Genomic DNA, 22,159 nt, shown 5'->3' with positions numbered 1-22,159 from the left:
GTGGATGGAAAAATTACTAAGAAGAAACAGCAGGACTGAGGGGGATTCTGACTAAAATGACTTAACAGGATTCTTGCTGAAGACAGGCCTGGGTAAGCAGACATCACCTGGGGAAGGGTGGAACACGAGCAACCTGATCAGATCTCAAGGATGATCAGATGTAGAGGGTGAGGTGTTCTGCCTAAATGGATTAAGTGGGGTTATTTTGCTAAAACCTAATTTTACAAGGAAATGGGCTCAGCTGGGCTTAGGAGAAGATTCAAGAGCCTCACTAAAGTTAGGCCAAGCAAAGAATCTTTCTCAGGAGCTAGAGTTAGCCTGGCCTTTTAAGGTGACTTTGCACATCCCTGTTGTCATTCATTAGATACTGATTTTTTTTTTTTTTTTTTTTTTTTTTTTTTTTTTTTTTTTTTTTCTTTTTTTTTTTTTTCCTTCCTTCCTTCCTTCCTTCCTTCTTTCTTTTCTTTTCTTTCTTTTTTTGTGAGACAAAGTCTCGCTCTGTTGCCCAGGCTGGAGTGCAGTGGTGTGATCTCAGCTCACTGCAACCTCCACCTCCTGGGTTCAAGAGATTCTCCTGCCTCAGCCTCCCGAGTAGCTGGGGCTACAGGTGTGCACCACCACACCCAGCTAATTTTTGTATTTTTAGTAGAAACGGGGCTTCGCCATATTGGCCAGGCTGGTCTCAAACTCCTGACCTTGTGATCCTCCTGCCTTGGCCTCCCAAAGTGCTGAGATTACAGGCGTGAGCCACTGCGCCCGGCCTAGATACTGATTTCTTCAGTCCACCTCTCAGTGGGCAAGCTTGTTTCTCCATTTCCTTATTTTTTAAATTTTTATTTTATTTTTATTTTTGAGACAGTCTCGCTCTGTTGCCCAGGCTGGAGTACTGTGGGGTGGTCTTGGCTCGCTGCAAGCTTGGCCTCCCGGATTCAAGCAATTCTCCTGCCTCAGCCTCTCAAGTGGCCAGGATTACATGTGCCTGCCACCACGCCCGGCTAATTTTTTGTATTTTCAGTAGAGACAGGGTTTCACCATATTGGTCAGTCTGGTCTTGAACTCCTGACCTGGTGATCCACCCACCTCAGCCTCCCAAAGGAGGACTGCTTGAGCCTGGAAAGTCAAGGTTGCAGCAAGCCATGATCGTGCTACTGCACTCCAGCACTCCAGCACTCCAGCACTCCAGCTTGGGCAACAAAGCGAGGCCCTGTCTTTAAAAAAAAAAAAAAAAAAGAAAGAAAGAAAGAAAAAAAAGAGCCAAACTCAGACTGTCTCCTGGTCAGGCTGGAGCACAACATCTGGGTGAGAGGTGACAAGTTGGGGCCACAGCAATGAGTTGGCCTCTGGAGTCAGACCGACGGAGATCCATTCCCAGCTCTGTCCCATCCTTCTTTGTCCCCCTGTGCCAGTCTCCAGGCCTCACAGAACAGTTTTGGCTCCAAAGAGTAAGACACGAACTCACAGCAGGTGCTCAGGTCTGAGAATCTGCACAGGTGGCTTCTCTCCACTACTTCTCTAGGCTGCAGCAGGGGGAGGTGTGGACTCAGCCACCAGGGGGCAGGGTTGCCGCGGAGGTTGACACTGCTGAGATTGGTGCTGCCAAGTGAGCATCCACATTCATTCGCTTCCTCCATCCTCCAGCAAACGGGTCTGGTGTCTCTTCCATGCCCAGTATAGTTTTAGGCAACACTGAGAGCAGAGAGAGTGAGGCACAGCCCTGCTCTCAGAACCCCACGTCAGGAAGGGTATGGAGAGCTCTCATGCTGGGCTATGATGGAGGAAGTGGTGTGAGAGCGGAGCCTCGATGATGGATGAGGGCTGTCCTGGGGAGTCAAAAAGGCTTCTCAATCCCAGCACTTTGGGAGGTGGAGGCAGGAGGATCACTTGAGCCAGGAGCTCTGAGCCAGCCTGGGCAACATAGTGAGACTCCATCTCTAAAAAGGAAAAAAAAATTTTTTTTTTTAAGTAGCCAGGTGTGGTGATATGCCTGTAGTCCCAATTATTTGGAAGGCTGAGGTGGGAGCATTGCTTGAGCCTAGGAAGTCGAGGCTGCAGGGAGCCATGATCCTGCCACTGTACCACTGTACTCCAGCCTGGGCGACAGCGAGACTCTCTCTAAAAAAAAAAAAAAAAAAAAAAAAAAAAAATTGCTTCTCAGAAGAGGAGGCTTTTGAACTTGACAAGATGAGCAGTGATTCGGCTTGCACGCTGCAGACCCTAGCACCTCCCTGCAGCCCCAGGCCAAGCCCACCCGAATGTTACATAATCCCCACCACTGCCCCTTCCTTCAGTTGCACCTTGATCACCAACTTCTGCAAGCCCCAAACTTCAGATCCAGGCCGTTTGTGCACAGAACTGGAGGCCAAAGAGCCTGCTTGGGTACAAGCTGAAGAGGGCTGTGTATACACCCAGACACAGCTTAGAAGAAGCTCTGGCTTTGGAGTCTGACAAATGAGGTTGCCCATGACTTCCTAAAAATGTGTCCTCAGGCAAGTCACTTCTCCTTCCCCCACCCCCACCCGCACCCCAGCATCAGTCTCCTCCCTGTAAAAAGGAGGTAATAGCAGCCGTTACCTACAGTGCGTATCTTCAGCATGGCTCCCCTGGGACCCACTGGCATATTCGGTTTACCATCTCATCCCATCCCATGGTGGGAGCCAGGCAGCAGCCCCCTGGGGCAGGAAGGGGGATGCTTCCCTAGAAGTCCTCTTCAGACTCGGCCTCATTTTATTTTGGAAACATACTGGCTCGGGTGTTGGTGTCAGAGCCCCGGATTTTCATAAAGTGGGGTCTGCATCTAGCTCCAGCACTTACCAGCAGTGTGACTTGCCAAGTCACGTCCCCTCCCTGAGCCTCCATCTCCTTATCTGTCAAATGGAGGTAAGAGTAGTTCCTACCTGTTGTGGACCCATTTCTGTCATTTTGATGCAGGGGAGGCAGGCCCCAAAGTGGAGTTTAGCCCACCGAGTTCTTGGCTTTGCCCAGGAAAGAATTCAAGGGCAAGCCAAAGGTAGAAGAATATGGCTTTATTGAAGAGGAGCGTCACAGCTCCGTGACTGCTCCCGCAGTCACGTAGGCCAAGAGTAGCAGCTCAGGGCAGTTTTGCAGTCACAATTATACCCATTTTAAATTGCACAAAGATTAGGGGGCAGTTTATGCAGAAATTTCTAGGGAAGGGGAAGTAATCACTGAGGCCCCATCCCTGGAATTAAGTCTCCCCTCCTACCTCCATCTGTTTGGCATTCCTCCTTTCCCCGGATCCTCTTTCTTTGAGGATCTCCTCCCCTAAACACTGGTTCCGCAAGGGCTGTCATGATTTCCATGACCTTGTCCCTCGGCCACAGGTGACTGTCCCACAGGTGGACACCTGACTGGAGTCTGGCCAATCAAAAGACTTCTCTATTTTGAATCAGAACTGAGAACGTGGCTGTGGATTGGGAGGCTCAGGAGTTGTCATTGGCCACAAATCCTTCCTCATGGAGAGTTAGAGAGAAAGGCAGAGAAAAGACAGGCAGAGTGAGACGGAGACAGAGAGGGTGTGTCCTGGCAGCTTTTGGGTCCCTGGTTCCAGCTGTGCCTGGGCCCACTTGCCCTCCTCACAATTTGGAGGTTTACCCCTCTCGTAGAGTCTGAGAGTTGTCTCACTGGTTGGCATTGGGTTTCTAAGCATACACTTCCTCCTAGGGATGTGAGTAGGATCGAAGGAGCTAAAGTGAGTGAAGCGCGTAGTCCAAAGCGTGGCTCACTGCAGGCTCGGTAGGCATGAATTCCCTTCCCTTAATGGGCACCAGGCAGAGATGGGGGGTTGGCAAGATCCCAAGAAGATGTGAGGCATCAGCACTTGTGAAGTGATGTAACTTAGCAGCCCCTGGGAGATTAGAGTCAGGTGCCGAGGGACCTCCCCCCCCCGCCCCTGCCGCAGAGCCCCACAGGGGGCCAGAATGAATGCCCAAGTGAAATATTTGGTGGCCAGGAAAGGATGGAGCTGAAAAGCTGAAAAAGAAAAAATCGCTGCCCCATCCGCCTGTAGCAGGAGAAGTTGTCGACAGATACTCCCTCTGTGCCAGGTGCGTATGGAGGAGTCCCCGGAGATCCAGAGGATGGGTGCCAGGAAAGGCTTTCCAGAGGGGGGACATTTGAGCTGGGTTTTGAAGGATGAATAAGAGCTTGCCAGACAGGGAAAGGGCTTGGGGAAGGACATTGGAATATCACTATTAATCTTAATACAGAGCTGATGAGTGTGAGGATTTAGGTGACTTGGGTTTGAATCCTGCCGCAATTATTAATTTATGACATTCAGCAACTTACTTGCTTTTCTCTATGCTTCTGGAAATAGTTTTTTGTTTTGTTTTGTTTTGTTTTGGGTTTTGAGGGGGCTTAAATGAGACAATGTATGTAAAGCGTTCAGAACAACATGCTGGCAGAAACCTATGGTTAAGCACTCAATGAATGTTTAGCTCATTATAAAAAGCCTTTACATTATCAGGTGCAGTCTCTTAAAACGATCATCGTTGTTGCTGTTACCATTTATTAAGCCCTTAATGAGTTCCAGGCACTGAGCTAAAGGCTTAGCGTGTTTTGTCTCATTTAGTCCTCCCACCAACCCCAGGAGGTAGGTGAGTACTACTGTCCCCCATTTAAGTTGGAAAAACCTGTCCGATAATACACACAGCCGGACAGATAGGAGTTCAAACCCAGCTCTGTCTAACATCCCACACCCTTGGCCATGGGAAAGGGAAGGGCTGGCCCCATGACACACAGCAAGGGGCTGTGGCACCAGGGTTTCTTTAGGGGCAGATTCCGGGGCAGTAATTGGGTTTGGGGCACTTGAGGTAAGCCTCGCTCTTTATAACAATACACCCATGCCCAACATCCAAGGAGCAGGGGTGGCTGGGGGAGGTTGCTGAGGCCCCAGCTGGGGGCATCTCCAGCCCTCTCCAAACCCTCATCCACTGCAGAACTGGCCCAGGTGGGCCTGGGCTCGCTGGCCCCAGGAACAAGGCTAAGGAAGGGCCAGACTGACCCCCCCACTGTCAGAAACCTCTGAACCACAGCAACTCCATCTTGAATAAGGGCTGGGTAAAATAAGGCTGAGGCCTACTGGGCTGCATTCTCAGACAGCTAGGCATTCTAAAGTCACAGGGTGAGATAGGAGGTCGGCGAAAGATACAAGTCATAAAGATCTTGTTGATAAAACAGGATGTGGAAAGAAGCCGGCCAACAGGGCGCGGTGGCTCACGCCTGTAATCCCAGCAGTTTGGGAGGCCGAGGGGCGCAGATCACGAGGTCAGGAGATCGAGACTATCCTGGCTAACACGGTGAAACCCCATCTCTACTAAAAATTTAAAAAAATTAGCTTGGTGTGGTGGCGGGCGCCTGTAGTCCCAGCTACTCGGGAGGCTGAGGCAGGAGAATGGCGTGAACCCGGGAGGCGGAGCTTGCAGTGAGCTGAGATCGCACCACTGCACTCCAGCCTGGGCGACAGAGCAAGACTCCGTCTCAAAAAAAAAAAAAAAAAAAAAGAAGCCGGCCAAAACCCACCAAAACCAAGATGGCATGAGAGTGACCTCTGGTCGTCCTCACTGCTGCACTCCCACCAGTGCCATGACAGTTTACAAATGTCACGGCAATGTCAGTAAGTGACCCTATGTGCTCTAAAAAGGGGAGGCATGAATAGTCCACCCCTTGTTTAGCAGATAATCAAGAAATAACCATAAATATGGGACACCAGCCGCCCTCGGGGCTGCTCTATGGAGTAGCCATTATTTTCTTCTTTTTTTTTTTTTTGAGATGAAGTCTTGCTATGTTGCCCAGGCTCAAGTGCAGTGGCACGATCTCAGCTCACTGCAACCTCCGCCTCCCGGGTTCGAGGGATTCTCCTGCCTCAGCCCCCAGAGTAGCTGGGATTACAGGCCCACACCACCACGCCCGGCTAATTTTTATATTTTCAGTAGAGACGGGGTTTCACCATATTAGTCAGGCTGGTCTCGATCTCCTGACCTTGTGATCCGACCCCCTTGGCCTCCCAAAGTGCTTGGATTACGGGCGTGAACCACCGCGCCCTGCCGGAGGGGCCATTCTTTTATGCCTTTGCTTTCCTAATAAACTTGCTTTCACTTTACTGCAGGGATTCACCTCTAATTCTTTCTTGCACGAGATCCAAGAACCCTCTCTTGGGGTCTGGATCTGGACCCCTTTCTGGTATCAACGCGGGTCCGCAGCGCCAGGGCGGGCGGAGCTGGAGCCGGAGGAGCCGGAGCCTCAGCCTTGAGACCCGGCGGGCCGCGCCCAACCGTCCCCGCCCCCCAGAGCTTCCTTGGAAGGTCCCGGTAGAAAATTCCAGCCTCGCGGGGCCACCGAGCTGCCTCCGAACGGGGTTTTTCCGGCGGGGCGGGTCCCGGGGCCGCTGCAGCCGGGCTCTGGACGTCCTGGCAAACAGGAAGAGGGACAAAGGCGGCCACTTGTCCGGCGCCCGCATTCCTTTCAGGTGATGCCCGTGAGGCCCGGGGGACGCGGCGGTCCTGAGGGGCTGCCAGGGGCCCCCGGGGACCTCCCTGCCGCGGTCCCTCGGCGACTCAGGGTGCCCCTGCCTCCCCGCTGGCTGGAGGTGGCGGTGGGGAGGATTCCTTGCGCTCGGGGATCCCCCTCCCAGGCACGGGCCCTTGGGCTCCCAGAAAGGAAGGAGCACCAGCCTGGCGTCTGTGCCCAGAGGGATGCAGTGGAGGCTTGGGAGGGGCGTGGAGGTGAAAGAATGGGCCACCCTATACCAGGGTTTCGGTGTGGGTACCAGGACCCACTAATGAAACAGACCATCCCTGCCCTCTAGGAACTTCCAGCATAATGGGGAAGGTCAATAGATCTCAGATACCTGAAATATTGGGTGAAGGGCAGAGTGCAGATGATTTGAGGGAGGGTCTAACCCACGCCGGATGGGGATAGGGTGGCCTGGGCTCCTTGCACAACCTCTGGCACTTCACAGGCACTGTTTGGAAGAAGGAGGCTTGGAGCGGGACAAGGGGTGGGTGGCATGGAAGGGCATCTGGCCCGGGGAGCAGTGTGAGCGAATGTCTGGCAGTCTGCATGTGTGCCGGGCATTTGAGAGGCAGCAAGGAGCTGGTGACGAGGTTGGGCGGGTGGGTTCTGATGGCCTTGGAGCCAGGCTGAGGCCTGGCTTATTGTGCTGGCACTGGGAACCTGGGGAGGTGGGATGGGAAGCAGGCTCAGCTTGGCCCAAGAGCAGGCGGAGGAGAGGCCCTCCTTGCCTGGGTGGCTTGGAGAGACTGATCTACAGAGACAGGCTCCAGCTTCTGAGGGCTGTGCCCCCCTTGCCTGCTGGGCACTGGCACCGGTTCAGCTGATAGGAGTGCAGGGCTCCCCCTTCAGGCGGCAGCTGACTCAGCGTCTGAAAGGTGGTTCCCACGGTTCAGGTCTCTCTCTAGGGCCAAAGGCCATGCCATCCACGCCCCTCCCCCAGTGGGTCAGTGCCCAGGGCATTGGCAATTAGGGCTGAATGGAAGTTAGGATTTCCAGTCCCCCCATCCCTGCCAACCAGCAACACCTCAGGCAGTCCTTTCTGCTGTCTAACCACTGCTTGGCTTTCCACTCCCAGAGGTTCCAAGACACTGTAGTTATCAATACTTTGGTTTTATTTTAAAACAGTGAAAATAAAAATAAATATCTGGAGAATAAGAATACAGGGCTGGGTGCAGTGGCTCATGCCTGCAATCCCAGCACTTTGGGAGGCGGAGGCAGGTGGACCGCTTGAGCCCAGGAGTTCGAGACCAGCCTGGGCAACATAGTGAGACCCCCCTCTTTACAAAAAATACAAAAATTAGCCAGGTGTGGTGGTGCATCTGTAGTCCCAGCTACTCGGGAAGCTGAGGTGGGAGGGTCACTTGAGCCCAGGAGTCGGAGGTTACAGTGAGCCCTGACGGGCCACTGCACTCCCGCCTGAGCTACGGAGCAAGACCCTGTCTAAAAAAAAAAAAAAGAATACAGGAGTGGGGTGGGGTAGTGGGGCTGGAGACTTGAGGTGTCCTGGCTTTGGTAGTCTTGAGTGGGGGCGCCAGGGGCCTGGGATCTGCAGCTGTGCTCTTCCCAGGCCAGGCCCTACCCCGTCCCCACTGGGAGGTCTGGGGGCTCCGCCAGTCTCGCCTGCCCGCGGCTCCCAGGCGGGGCGCTGCGTCAGCGGAACCCGCGCCGGGATTAGCGCCCTGGCGCCTGCCTGCGCCCCGGGCTCTGTCGGGCGAGGCTGGGGTCACCGCCCCATGGGGGCCTCTTCCGCCGGCCCTCAGCCTGGATCCCAGGCCGGACCCCGCGTGGTGCCCGCAGCCTCAGTGATGACCCATGTCCTCCATGCCCACGCGGCCCCAGACGCCCAGCACGAAACTCTCGATGTCACACTCATTGACGCCGCGCACGATGCGGAAGTGGCCCCTCTCGCCCCAGGCTGGGCCCCAGGAGTTGGCCGCAGTCTGGGAATAAGGAGGGGTGGTGAGAAGGGGAATGAGAGTGGGGCGAGGGGAAGAGGGGGCGGGGAAAGGGTCAGCGGCCTCACCCAGTATTTGAGCGTCCTTCCATCTGGCAGCGTCTCCTCTCCCCATCTGTGGGCAGAGCAGGGGAGGGGGAAGGACGCTGGGTCTACCTGCTCTCAGGAGCTCCAATCCGGGAAACCTGTCCCATCCAGCCCCCAGTTGCCTTTGGAGGGTTGGGTACACCCTTAGGGCTCAGGCAGTTCTCTTTACCTCTCTGCATCTCCCTCACTCTCACATCTGTAAGTCGGTGCACCCAGGTCCAGCATGGGAGAGGGTGGGGCACCAAGGGGACAAGTGGAGGCGAGGTGAGCAGAAGAGGAGGGAACCTGGGTCCTCCAGAGATCCGCCTCCTGGGGGCCGGTTCTGTGGGACCACACATCCACCTGCCCTCCCTCACTTGGGGATCCAGGGAGGGGTAGGTGCCAAGGGCCAGAAGGAAGACACTCTGAGAATGTGGGTATCTTAGAGACCCCCAATTCCGACCGTAAAGCACATTTCACTGAGTTCATTGAAGACAGTGATCCTAACATCTATATTCCCTAAATCGGAAAGGGAAACTGAGGCCAGGGGAGCGACCTCCCAGGTCACTCGGTGGGTCAGGCAGAGCTGGGACAGGTGCTGAGGTGGGGAGAGGTTGAGAAACTCTTGAGGCTCTCTTTGTATTTCATTGGGGTTATTTTATCCCAATGTCAGGAAGGAAGAACGGTTCCTCAAAAAGCCTTCAGAGGCTCCCAACCTTCAATTCCACCCAGGGCAAGTCCTTTCTCTTTCTGAGTCTCAGTTTTCTCCCTGTTGAAATGATGAGAGCAGTCCTGGCTCTTTAGAGAGGCTGTAAGAACCCAAGGCAGGCTCCAGAGCCCCTAGCACGAACCCTGCTGTCCCCAACCCCCTTTGCCCACACGCCCCTCACCCTGTGATCTTGACCGAGTGGGTCCCATGCCGGCGGTATCTCTCTGGCCTCCCAAGGCTCACTGGCGTGTGGCTGTAGATGCCTCCCTTGTATAGGAAGAAGTCCTCGTGCACCTCCATGAGGGCTGTGGGCCGATGTCAAGGTAGGGTCCACTCAGCCCGTTGGCACAGGCACTGGTGCCTGAGTCTGTTGAGGTGTGCCCAGGCACCAGGGTCCCTCCATACCAAAGCTCTAAGTGCTCCCTCCAGGCGCTGCCTGTGGGAGGGGAGGACCCCTGCTCCCAGCCCCACTGGACATGTTGCTGAATGCTGTGCAGACCACTTGTGCTACTGTGCCCGGTCTCAAGCAGGCACAAGCTTCTGGAACCAGGGTGCTGGATGGGGGGGTTTACCTTGGACAGGGCCATTCTCCATCAGCTCCTTCATGACCTCCTTGTCCTGGAGGGCAGGGGATGGACAGAGAGCAACCGTCAGCGGTGAGACGCCAGGCTTTCACGACCCTCCCACCTCGGTGCCTTCGCCCAAGCGCTGACTTACGTTGGAGCCGAGGCGGTAGACAGGAGTGACCTGGTAGATGTCATTGTTATTAACATGGCTGTTGGGGCAGTGGGCAGTGGCCTGGCGCTTGCCCCGACCCATGGCTCGGCTGTGCATCATACAGGGGGGCGCAGGGCCAGCCTCGTCTCGTTCGCGGCCCGAGAAGGGGTAGCAGTGGTCAGACACCACCCTGCAAAGGCAGCAAGAAGGAGCAAAGGCAGAAAGACTCAGTGCATCATGGCCCAGGCCATGCCCATGGAGCTCCTTGCCCTCTTCTCTGCCCACATCCCCTGTTGCTGCATACCCTCGGCGACGCAGGAACCACCAGGCACCATCGAGGCGCCCACCGCGGCAGCCCTGCTGCTGGTGGGTGTCACAAGACAGCAGGTTCTGGGGTGACAGTACAGGCGTCATGTGTCCCAGAGAATGGATTGAGACACGATCGGATGCCACAGCTGGTGGGGTGAGACAGAGAGGCTGTCAGGAGGCTCAGGACTTGGCCCTCCTGTCCCAGACGCCAGCCCTTGCCCTTGGCTTACCTGCTGTGGAGAAGGCCCAGGAGCCTGCACAGTTGCCCTGGTCAAGAGGCTCATGAATCAGGTTGGGCCACTTCTCAGAGGCCTCGAAGGCCGTGGGAAGCACCTCCCCTGGGTTCAGCACTGTCTGCAAGATAAAGGTTGCCCTGTCTGCCTCCTGCGCTGCCCTGGCCTGCCCCTCAGTTGCCCATTGGCACTGGAGGGCCACCAAGTCCAGGGCCTTCTGCAGTTTAGTCGTGAGCCCTCCTGCTGCTGCAGGATTCCAGCTGCCTCCAACTTTGACTGGTGTTGAAGAACCAAGCACCATTTAATGCCTCCCAGGTATCAGGTGGGGCTGACTAGTCCTGCTTCCCAGATGAGGCAGCTGAGGCCAGGCACAGGGAAGTGGCCAGGCCAGGTCCCTCAGCTTTCCATTCTCAACCCCTGCCTCTTTCCTCTGCACCTTCTGATCGGCCTTAGCTTTCTTCAGGCCTTAGCTTCAGGCCCCAAAGGGCAGGGGAGGGAAGAGGCAGTAGGGTCCCGTGACCAGGCAGGCTGCCAACACAAACAGCAGGAGACAGAAAATAGCCAGAGGCCCAGGGGAATAAGGGCAGGGCCAGGGTCTGGTCACCCAAGGCCGAAGTCTCCGCAGGGAGGGCCACTCCTGCCAGCCCCTGCCAGCCCCTGCCAGCCCCTGCCAGCCCCTGCCTCCCCGCTGCCTCCCCGCTGCCTCCCCGCTGCCTGCCACTGATGGACAAATGCGCCAGCACCTGTCCTAGTCCAGGCCTGCTGAAGCTCCCCTTCCGCACCCTTTCACTTTGGGCCGGGTTCTCATTCCTCTCCCAGAGGGTCCCACTGGTGGGAAGGGAGAAGCCCTCTCCTCCCTTGGGGTTCCGCTGAATCGGCATTTATTTCCGAGAACTGCTGCCCTCTGGCCAGAGCTGGAGGAGTGTGTGTCCTTCCCTTCCCAAAATACCAAGGTGACCCCCTGTCCCCTTGGGCCCTAACCCAGCTGTACTGAGACCAACAGCATTTTTCCCAGGCTGGAGAGATCGGGGGGAGCTGATGCCAGGACCACAGAATTCAATCTGAGCATCAGTTCTTCCAGCACAGCACATCCTGTGGAAGCAGGGAACAGAGGCCCAGAGAAGGGGAGTAACTTGTCCAGGGACACACAGCCTTGTAGTAGGGGATGGTCCAGGCCTTTGGAGGAGCAGGGCACAGGGCCAGCATCCCTGAGGTTCTGAGCCATGGGGAGATGGCAGGATTGTGGGAAAGGATGGACTTACATAAATTTCATGCATGTTCATGACCGAGGAAGATGGGCGCATGGTGCCCAGGCGGTAGCGAATGCCCTCATCCAGGGTCATGCCCCAGAAGGCGCTGTGGTTCCCAGCCTGCCAGCTGAAGGAGAGGGGATGGAAGGAAGTCACAGATCTGCCATGGCTCAGGGTCCTTGGGGTAGGTGCATGTGGGTGGGAGAGACGCACAGCGGCTGAGTGCACACACAATCAAAGCTGGGTGTAGGAGTGGCCTGCTGGACGTGCCCCACAGCGCAGCACGTGTGTAGACATGCATGAGTATGCATGTGTGCCCGCTGAGGGTGCTTCTAGGGCCTCTCACCCATAGTTGCCCTGGTTGATGGCTTTGATCATGTCTGGATCCACTAGGCATGGCTCTTGGTCACACTGCCACTGCCTGTTCTCCTGGCAGGTGCTGGCAAGAAAGGGAGAGAAGGAAAGGGTAAGTGGGGGACTGGGGAGACTCTGGAGGAATGTGGCCTTGGAGGTTAACATGGGCCAGGGAGTCTGTACAAGTGACTATGGGAGAATCTCTAGGTGATCCCTTCCAGCCTGGTGGCTTTAAATGTCAACGTCTAGTTCATGATTCTCAAGTTTGTATCTGTGGCCCAGATCTCTGCCTGAATGCCAGAGTCAAGGATCTCATGGCTACTCAACATCACTACCCTGAACCAAAACACTCCCTGAACCGAATTCCTGATCTCCCACACTTATTCCCCCTACAGTTCTCAGAAAACGGCAACTCTATCCTTCCTGGAGTTTGGGCCCCAAACCTGGCAATCCCCGCTGACTTCCTCTCCCATGCTGATCCAGTTCATCCGCATATCCTGTGGGTCTACCTTAAAAATGCATCCAGAATCCGAACCACTCTCATTCTCCTCTGCAGCCCCCGCAAGTCCGATCACCTCTCACCTGGATTCCTGCTGTGGCCTCCTCACTGTGGATGCTCCATGCATCTGCCCCTTGCCCCGCTTCCCAGGGTATTTTTAACACAGCTGCCAGAGTGACCCTGCTAAACCTAAGTCATATCACGTCGTTCCTCTGCCCAAAACCCTCCACTGGCTTCACATCACAGAATAAGAGCCAAAGTTTGGTGATGACAAGGCCCTGCATGATCTGTCCTCCTGTCCCCTGATCCCCTCCTCCTTCTAGTTCTGGTTCTAAGGCTCCAACTAGGCTGGCCCCTGATGGTTCACACCGATCTGCCTGCTCCCCACCCTCCCTGCTTTTTTTTTTTTTTTTTTTTTTTTTTGAGACAAGGTCTTGCTCTGTTGCCCAGGCTGGAATGCAGTGGTGTGATCTTGGCTCACTGCTGTCTCTGCCTCCCAGGCTCAAGTGGCCCTCCCACCTCAGCCTCCTAAATAGCTGGGACTACAGGTGTGCACCACCACACCCAGCTAAATTTTGCAATTTTTATAGAGATGGGGTTTTGCCATGTTGCCCAGGCTGGTCTCAAATTCCTGGCCTCAAGTGATCCACCCGCCTTGGCCTTCCAAAGTGCTGAGATTTACAGGTGTGAGCCACAGGCCTGGCCTGTTTATATTGCTTATACCTGTTTCCTCATAGGCTGTAAATTCCTTGAGGGCGGGTATTGTTTGATATTTTCAGCACCCAGGAAAACAAAACCTAGCACAGTGAATAAATATTCTTTGTTAACTGAGTCAGTGACTGAGGCCATATGCTGAATTGACTAAGAGCATGGGTTCTGGAATTCAAATTCTGGGTTTCAGCCCACTAGCTGTGTGATCTTAGGAGAATCATTCAAGCTCTGTCTCTCTCAATGCCCTTGTCTATAAAATGAGGATAATACAGTGGTACCACTTTCCAGGGATTTAATGATAGGCTTGTAAAGCATTTAGCACTGGGCCTGGCCCATGCTTAAGTGCTCAGAATTAATATCTACTATCACTATTCTGCTACAGGAAGCCCAGACCCCACTTCTCTAGAGCTTCAGACTCATATCCCACTGACCTTCTGACACCTCTGGATGTGCAAAAGCTACCTCAAACTCGAAATAGCCTGTCTGCCTCCCACAAGCCTGCTCTTCCCTAACATCTTCAACTCTGAAAATGGCACCCAGTTGTTCACATCAGAGCCCCGTGTGGTCTGCAGTGTCTGCCCACATGTCCCCCATCAGCAGGGCTTGGAGATGGCACATGAGGAATCCACCCATCTCTTGCCCCTCCACTGTGGCCACCCTACTCCCGTCCCTCATCACCTCTCACCTGGACCACGGCACTGCCTTATTCACCAAGTCCGCTACCCCTTTAGAATTCCCGGCCATCCCCTCCCTACCCATCCCAAAGCCACAGAGGTCTTTGAAGAACGTAAATCAGACCGTGTGCTCTCTACGTGGCTTCCTGTGACTCCAAACAAAATGCGGAATCCTCGGCACAGCTGATGTGACCCACGGAACGTGGCCTGCACCTCCTTGGGATGTCTCTCCCCTACCCCAGCTCCAGCTAAAATGAGCTCAGTCACCTCCTGGCCTTCCCACGAGCCACTCCTTCTGCCTAGGACAGGTTTCTTCTATGCTTCTCCCTGGTCTCAGCATCAATGTCCCTTCCTCAGAGTGGCTTTCCCACCCACTCCCTACTCTAAACTGGGACCCCCGTTACCCTCTCTTTTCCCTAGAACACTGGGCAGCTTGTCAGGGTATACTCATTTGTTGTCCTTCCATGCCCTTCACCTTACACTAGAATTGGGACAAGCACTGTGTCTGTCGCATTCCCGCTCCATCTCCTGAGCTCGGCGTAGTGCCTGGCACGCAGTAGGTCTTAATAATAGGTGCCGACTGAAGGGCTGCATTCTATGAATTCTATAATGCTTTGACAAGCTCATAACTCTGTTATTACAAGATGCTGAACTGCCTCCTTCCAAGCTGCCCGAGGCTCCCACCTCCAATGTTGCCTTTTAAGGATCCTCAAGGGGAGCCAAGATCCAGTAGGGCTGGGCTTTCCAGCCCCAGGAGAGGCGGGGGCACTTCTGGGGAGGGCCAGAGGAGTCTGCGGGGCCGGGAAGGCTTTCCTCATCCTTCCTTTCCCTCTCTGCACACCAGGCTGTTCCCCCTCTGCACACCTAGGCAGCAGCACCCGACTAGACTCCGGAAGCATCTGTTGAGGGCTCCAACACCCTGGACACTCCCCCACCCTCGCCCCCAGAGCCTTCGTGAGGAGAGGGCAGTAGACTGGTCCGTCCTTTCCTGCCATCTCCTCCTTTGCCCCCAGGGCTGCCCACACAGGTCCAGGCAGGGCCGGTGGGAGCAGGTCTCAGCATTCCAGAGGGGGCCTAAGGGGCCAGGGACAGCAGTGAGAGAGAGAACATTAACCCCTCAACGTCCAGAGCCATCCTATCAGAACCTGCAGACTCGGGCAGGCGTGTTTTATCCTTTTGAACACACACACACACAGTACACACACAGTCATGCTGCACACCCAGACACGTGCTGAAACGTTCCCTCCCTCGCTGTGACCCGGGCACCCCTCACCCTAGTGAGGCAATGGAAATAGCTTATGCGCAATGCATTCCAAAAAGTTTCCTTCTCTCTGGGGCCTCTTAGTCCCAGGCAAGAGGGAGTGGGGGTGGAGTGGGTGCAGGGCCTTCTCCTCCAAGTCGCGGGCTCCCATTATTTCTATTAAGGCGTTCAGGGTTTCCTACCCAGCCCTTCTCCACTTCCCATCTCAGACTGAACGGGGGGTACCCATGACCACTTCCTCCTCCTACTGGGAATGGTGGGGAGGGGTGGGGAAGGAAAAAGGGGCCACATTTCAGGGAAGGCCCTGCTAGAGGCTGGCTGGCCGGCCGCCCGCTCAGCCATCCCTGACCCTCATCCGCTCAGGGCAGCGGATGCTGCAGTCAGAGCTTTCCTTCCTGGCGCCCCCTTCTCCCTCTGACTCTGCGGTGACAGCAGGAATAGCTGGGAGGAGTAGCCCAGCCTAAGCCAGGAGGGGTGGGGAAGGACTCTCAGTTCAAGGGTGACCCCTGGGCCAGGCACCCATGGCTGGCCATGCTTGAGGAATGTTGTTGGAATGATGTTAGATAAGTTGACTTGGTCAGTGTTAAAATTCCTCTGTTGCAGATGGGGAAGCTGAGGTTCAGAGAAGGGAAAAGACTTCTCCCTTGCAAAAGGGGTCAGGGATAAGATTTGAACCAAGTCTGTCAGCCACACGCTCACAAAGCAAGACCCCTCTAAGCTCCAAACACTCACCAACGGTTACAGTTGTCCCAGTAGGTTCCCAAGACTGGATAGATACGACCTCCGTGCATACATCCTGTTGGAAGGAAAGAGAAGAAGAGAAGAGAGGTGGAACCAGAACCAGAGAGGATGGGCTGATTGGCCAGGTCCTCAGAGATCAGGTAGCTTGAACCTTTCCAAGATTCTCTCTCTCTCTCTCTCTTTCTCTCTCTCTCTCTCTCTCACACACACACACCCCAGCTCTCACTGAAATTAAACTATAGCTGAAGACATCACACACACCACACACCACACACACCACACACACACACCACACACACACACACACACACCAGCTCTCACTGAAATTAAACTATAGCTGAGGACAAATCCTGCAGGGTCACACACCAACTGCTGTTCGGGAAGTCCTTCACTGATTCCAACCTGGGTTCCTCTTACTTTACTTGGATGCCAGCCACAACATTCCTGGGATCCTTTTCCATTTAAATAAGTTAGGGCTTGGAGATGGGGAGTGGGAGGAGCATGGGGAAGCCAAGGCCCAGAGAAGGTAAGCGACCGTCCTAAGATAACACAGCACTCTGAGATGACAGCTCAGTTATGCAGTCTGCTGGCCCAAGCCTCATGGAACTGTGCGAAGGAATGCAAGTGATTCTCCTACTGGACAGGGGCAAGTGCATGGAAAAGGATGATGGTGAGGCTGAAAGCAGGAACAGATTTGACCCATCTCCCAGGTATGAGCAGCCATCTCAGGGCACAGGATCCTAGAATCCTCAGCAAAGGCAGAAAAATGGCTAAGATGACCCTCAGCAACCCATATGTGCTTTATCGGCCCAAGAGTGAGTCAGCAGGTGCGGCCAGCACCTTCCGTGTCTGGAAAAGAGACAGGATTGGGAGAAAATGTGGGAGGCTGCCCTTTCCCTGGGCCAAATTAGAATTCTAACCAAGGAGCTTCTTCAGTCTTGCTGGAGAGTAAAGTTCCCAGAGGGGCAGGGAAGAGTCCCAGATTCTACAGAGCTTCCCCTGGAAATGTCAGTGCATCCCTCAGCTTTGCTCCTGAGCCTTGCTGAGTCTGAGGTGGACAAAGTGACCCACCCTCCTGGCCATCTTAGTGCCCACCTTGGATCGGGGGAAAAGGGGGTGGCACGCCGAGGCAGAAGTCCCAGAAGTCAGGGCAGCAGTCGGAGACCGTACGGTTGCAGAAGAGGTCACAGTAACAGATGGCGCCCAGGTAGGGCAGGGCACAGTCGTCAGCACGGCCGCGGCAGCACAGGTCCTGCTCCTGGCAGTACCGGCCTCCCGCGTCCCGGATGCCCCGCAGGTGCAGACCCGGTGCTAGCTCCCGGCGCCCACGACCCTGCTGGGCACCCAGAGCCACGTGGCCAGGCAGCGACAGCAACAGCAGTAGCCCCAGTGGACATTGCCACATGGTGGCTCCTGGGCCCTGGGGGGCAGAGATGGTGGGCAGCAGAGATGGTGGGCAGCAGAGACTCCCTGGAACACCAGGGATGGATCTCCCAGTTTCCTGGAGCTGTGAGTTCAAGAGGGCCCAGCAGGGAGGGAAATCCTGATTCCTGAGTCCCCAGGCAGGGCACAGGCAGAGGAGCCCCAGTGTGTGGGCCCTGGCTATAGGGGGATGGGGACTAGGCAGAAACGGAGCCCCTCCCTGACCTAGGCAGGGACCTTCAAGGACAAGGAAATGAGGGCGGTGGCATTCCTGGTGCTCCCACCCAGCACTCATCCTGTGGACCCAAGGTCTTCTCTCCTGTCCTGGGTCTCTCTGCCCTCCAGCAGCCTCCATCCCTGACCTGGGTCCTTGACTTTGTGCTTTCCTGTCTCCCCCGTCTTTTGGGTACCCCTCTCTTCTGTTCCTGTGTCCCTCTGTCCCCTTCCACTGTCCCTCTCTCTGCCATCTGTCTTGGTTCCTCTACCTGCCCCCTCCTCCTGTTTCTTCTCGGTCTACACCTTCCACCCTCTGAGCAGGGGAGCGTCCCTACCTGGTGAGGGTGTGGGCTGGGGCCCAGGCTGCCCCGCGCCTCCGCCTCCTGGCTCTGCGACCGCCCGGACGCTCAAAGTCAAGAGAGGAGCGCGGGGCGGGGCGCTTTTTGTACCGCCCGCCCTCTGCACCGCCCCGGCGGTGGCGGAAGGGAGGGGCGCCTGGCTTGTACCTGGAGTAACTATCCCACAACTCAGGGGCTCGCAGGGTGGAGAAATGACAAGCACGCGATTGTCCTGGCTGGGTCTCCGGCGCTGGAGGCCGTTCCCTTAGGGGAACCCCAAGCAGGAAGGATTGTGGTCTCACACTAGGAAGGACTTCCCAGTGGGCAGCTCTGTGGAGCTGAGGGGCTCTGGTGGAGAAGGCGAGATATGGGCAGCCGAGCTCTGGGTTATGGACACAAGTTTGGGAAATGATAGGGAGGGCATGTGAGGCAAAATTCTCTAAGCCTCTCTTGACCCCTCAGTAATAAAAATAGCCATGCACACCCCTCTCCACTGTGCCCCCGAGGCTTGGGTGCCACCCCCCTAGCCGCCCCAGCTCCTAGGAATGATTGGAATTCCAGGAGTATGATCCTTAGGTGCCCTGGGCGGCTCATCCCTGGGAGGTGGGCAGGGTGTGGGGGCGGCCTCTGCACCCTTTGACCCCTCGTTGAGTCTGCCGTCCCTTGCCTGCTCGGGACCCTGCCCTCTCTAGCAAACCCAAGGGCGTCCTGCTTGGCACCTGTCCCCCTCCAAGGGTCCAAAGGCAAGGGCCCTACCAGCTGGCACCCCCTGCAGAGGCCCTCCTTCCTACCCCAGGCATAAACTTTTCTTTGCCCAGGCTGGCCTGCGACCCAAACAATGAGGCTTCTGTCCCGCCAGGTCTGCCGTCACCTTTTACCTCCCTATTGTGCAACGCCCTCTCTTCAACAGGTTGGGCCCAGGCCAGAGGTCTCTACCAGCAAAGAGGATAAAAGTGACTACACCTGGACAAAACCTCCCAGGCCCAGGCCTGAGCCTCACATGCTGGCCCCTGGGGAGGCATCAGGGACCCCCCTTTGCCCTCCCACTGACCTCCCTGCAAACCTCCGCCAAACCCAGGGGCATCCTCAGCTGGCCAGCCCCTGGGGGAAGGGAGAGAGCCAAGGATCACCGGCACCTGTGGCTGGGTTACCCCTGCTATGGACCACTGGGTGGTGAGTCACCAAGGGGGTCCTGCCCTGGCGGTGGGGGTGGAGGGATAATATCCGGGGGCCCCAGCACTGGCACTAACACACCCAGGAGCTGCCCATCTGCTCCCTGCAGGGACCTGGGAGGACAAAGCGTAGGTGGGAAACTGAGGCTCAGAAGAATGCACTTGCCTGAGGTCGTGCAGCCAGAACACAGGCTCCCTGCCTGCCACCAGCCCACTCCTTTACCCCTAGTCACCCTTAGTCACCCACTACAGGTCTCAACGTGCTCCTGGCTGGGAAGTCTCTCTTCTTATCTAACCTCCATTCATCTTACTGCAAGACGGGCCCCTCGGTATTAGTAAATGTCGTATCCTCAGGGTAAGAGATGAAGGCTGCTTTCTTTCAAAAGAGTTCACGTCCAGGGTTCCTACTTTTATGGTACCTACTTTTTCATGGTTCTGGGGCTGGGGGCTGGTTCAGGGACATCTGGCCTATCTTTTGCCCAAAATCACACCCCATAGGCTACCCTCGTGAGTCTGGGTGTGTTATCTCTGTGTGCATGTATGCACGTGTATATCTGAGTTGCAGTGTTTGTGGGGTGTTTCTGCTTCTGCTTGAGTCTGTCAGTCCACATCTGATCATCTGGATTTTTGTTTTGTTTTGTTTTGTTTTGTTTTGTTTTTTGAGACAAGGTCTCACTTTGTCACCCAGGCTGGAGTACAGTGGCGCGATCTCGAGTCACTGCAGCCTTGACCTCCTGGGCTCAAGCAATCCTCCCACCTCAGCTTCCTGAGTAACTGGGACTACAGGTGCACACTGCCATGGCTGCCTAAATTTTTTTTGTATTTGTAGTAGAGATGGGGTTTCACCATGTTGCTCAGGCTGGTCTCCAACTCCTGAGCTCAAGCGATCCGCCTGCCTTGGCCTTCCGAAGTGTGTTTACCTCTCTATCTGCTATATGCCTGTGTATCCGTGAGTGTGCATATTTTGGCTATCTGCCTGTCCTTGTCTGACTGATTATCTGCTTGTCTCTCCATTTACCTGTCCGTCCGCTACATACCTGTGCATCTGTGTGTGTGTATCTGTGTGTGTGTATCTGTGTGTGTGCATCTGTGTGTGTGCATCTGTGTGTGTGCATCTGTGTGTGTGCATCTGTCTGGATGTTGCCTCTGTGTCCGTTATGGATCACTGCCAGCGTGTGTTGTTTGCCTGCATTTGTGCACTTGTTGGCTTGTATGTCCGTGTGTGTGTCCTGCCTATGCCTCCCTGTCTAAGAGGTGTTTGTGTATCTGTGTGGGAGTTGTGGCCATCTGCCTGTCCTTGTCTGCCTGTCTGTCTGTGCATAAGAGGCAGGACTCAGAGCAGGGGATGGGAGCAGAGCCAGAGCCTCCCACCATCACTCAGCTTGGCACAGAGCCCACCCCAGTGGAATTTTGTGACTCACTGGGTTCCTTGGCCGAGGAGGAAAAGGGCAGGGCCGGGGTGCCGGACACCCCCACTTTCCTTTTCCATGACCCTTTGACTCTTTGCCTCCTAGTGACTCATTGACTTATTCTTTTTTTTTTTTTTTTGACAGAGTCTCGCTCCATCACCCAGGCTGGAGTGCAGTGGCGCGATCTCGGCTCACTGCAAGCTCTGCCTCCTGGGTTCAAGCCATTCTCCTGCCTCAGCCTCCTGAGTAGCTGGGACTACAGGCACCCACCACCACGCCCAGCTAATTTTTTGTATTTTTTAGTAGAGATGAGGTTTCACCATGTTAGCCAGGATGGTCTCGATCTCCTGAACTTGTGATCCGCCCGCCTCGGCCTCCCAAAGTGCTGGGATTACAGGTGTGAGCCACCGCGCCCGGCCAACTCAATGACTTATTCTTGAGCAAAGTGGGCCTTATCCAAGGGCCTGGGACAGCAACAGAGGAGGAGACACCAGCGAGACTTCCCCCCCCGAGCCCTTCCAGCTTTTCAAGAAGCAGGTAGCCTGGGTCCCTGTGGTGTTTCTGTCCTCTCTTACTCCGGACCCCTGCAGCGCAGCCCCTCTCTGGGCATTGGTACCAACCTGTACCCAGATGCTCCCTGGAGGCCCTCTTGTGCTCTCTTACTTTTACAGAGGGAGGTGAAGCCAGAAAGGGACAGTGACATGCCTAAGAACACACAGCAGAGAAGAGGCCTCTCCTCTCCATGGAGTCTCAGAGCTCCCCACACCCCACAACCTTTACAACTGCTCTAAGTGCTCAGAATCAGCCACTTTGCTCTGCAAGCTGAGCAGGGCCTTCTGGGAAGACAAAGACCTGTTGTCTGCTCACCCCAGGTCCCTAGCCGAGGACCCGATACTTGAGGCCTGGGAGTTCAGATGCTCAGGTCCCAAACTGCACCCCAGCCAAGGCTGGGGCTCCCTGCGGTGCTCTGTGGTCAGTGGGGCATGTCCAGAGCTCAGGTCAGTGCTCCCTGGGACTGCGTCTGAGACCCAGTCCAGGCCTAACACTGCAGCCCGTTGGGCCCATGTTGCGACGTGTTGGGGCTTTCCAGGGCTCCTGGACTGTTTCATAGAAAGCCCCGCATCGAGGGCTGCATGACAGTCAGAGTGTGGTGCTATCACAGCACGCTGGAGCTTGCAGCAGATAAAATTCCACGCCATGTGGAAGTGTGTTGCGCCACGCAATGGCATGCTTTACTGTTTGATTTTCTCATTCATTCAACAAATATTCGTTAAGCATTTACGATGTACCAGGTTCTGTGCTAGGTGCTGAGTGTACAGTGTTGAACCAAACAGATGCAGTTCCTGCTATTGTGGAGTTTGCAATCTAATGGGAAGAGAGGCCGGGCGTGGTGGCTCATGCCTGTAATCCCAGCAGTTTGGGAGGCTGAGGCAGGTGGATTGCTTCAGCTCAGGGGTTTGAGATCAGCCTGGGAAACGTGGTGTAACCCTGTCTCTACCAAAAGTTCAAAAAATTAGCTGGGCATGGTGGCATGCGCCTGTGGCCCCAGCTACTCAGGAGGCTGAGGTGGGAGGATTGCTTGAGCACAGGAGG

The 22,159-nt window shown here is 55.4% G+C and overlaps 1 protein-coding gene across 2 annotated transcripts; it reads right to left on the bottom strand.

Annotated features, from left to right (window-relative positions):
• Positions 1–7,625: 7,625 nt before the first annotated feature.
• TINAGL1 (tubulointerstitial nephritis antigen like 1) lies at positions 7,626–18,094 on the bottom strand. 2 transcript variants are annotated; one of them, XM_030823279.1, is made up of 13 exons: positions 17,983–18,094; positions 17,105–17,429; positions 16,001–16,064; positions 12,116–12,208; positions 11,782–11,896; positions 10,517–10,640; positions 10,282–10,432; positions 9,978–10,167; positions 9,833–9,878; positions 9,442–9,565; positions 8,742–8,768; positions 8,555–8,600; positions 7,944–8,471 (listed from the first exon to the last, which is right to left on the bottom strand). In XM_030823279.1, exons 2-13 carry the CDS (start codon positions 17,412–17,414, stop codon positions 8,331–8,333), a joined length of 1,431 nt encoding a protein of 476 aa, XP_030679139.1. In that variant the 5' UTR covers positions 17,415–17,429; positions 17,983–18,094; the 3' UTR covers positions 7,944–8,330. The 2 variants fall into 2 exon arrangements, with proteins under 2 accessions (XP_003276396.1, XP_030679139.1); XM_003276348.3 differs by lacking the exon at positions 8,742–8,768 and having other exon boundaries at positions 7,626–8,471.
• Between the last annotated feature and the right edge of the window lie 4,065 nt (positions 18,095–22,159).

The sequence above is a fragment of the Nomascus leucogenys genome, chromosome 12 (assembly GCF_006542625.1).
Source record: "Nomascus leucogenys isolate Asia chromosome 12, Asia_NLE_v1, whole genome shotgun sequence".
Lineage (NCBI taxonomy): Eukaryota > Metazoa > Chordata > Mammalia > Primates > Hylobatidae > Nomascus > Nomascus leucogenys.
This window is presented reverse-complemented; position numbering and strand designations above follow the sequence as displayed.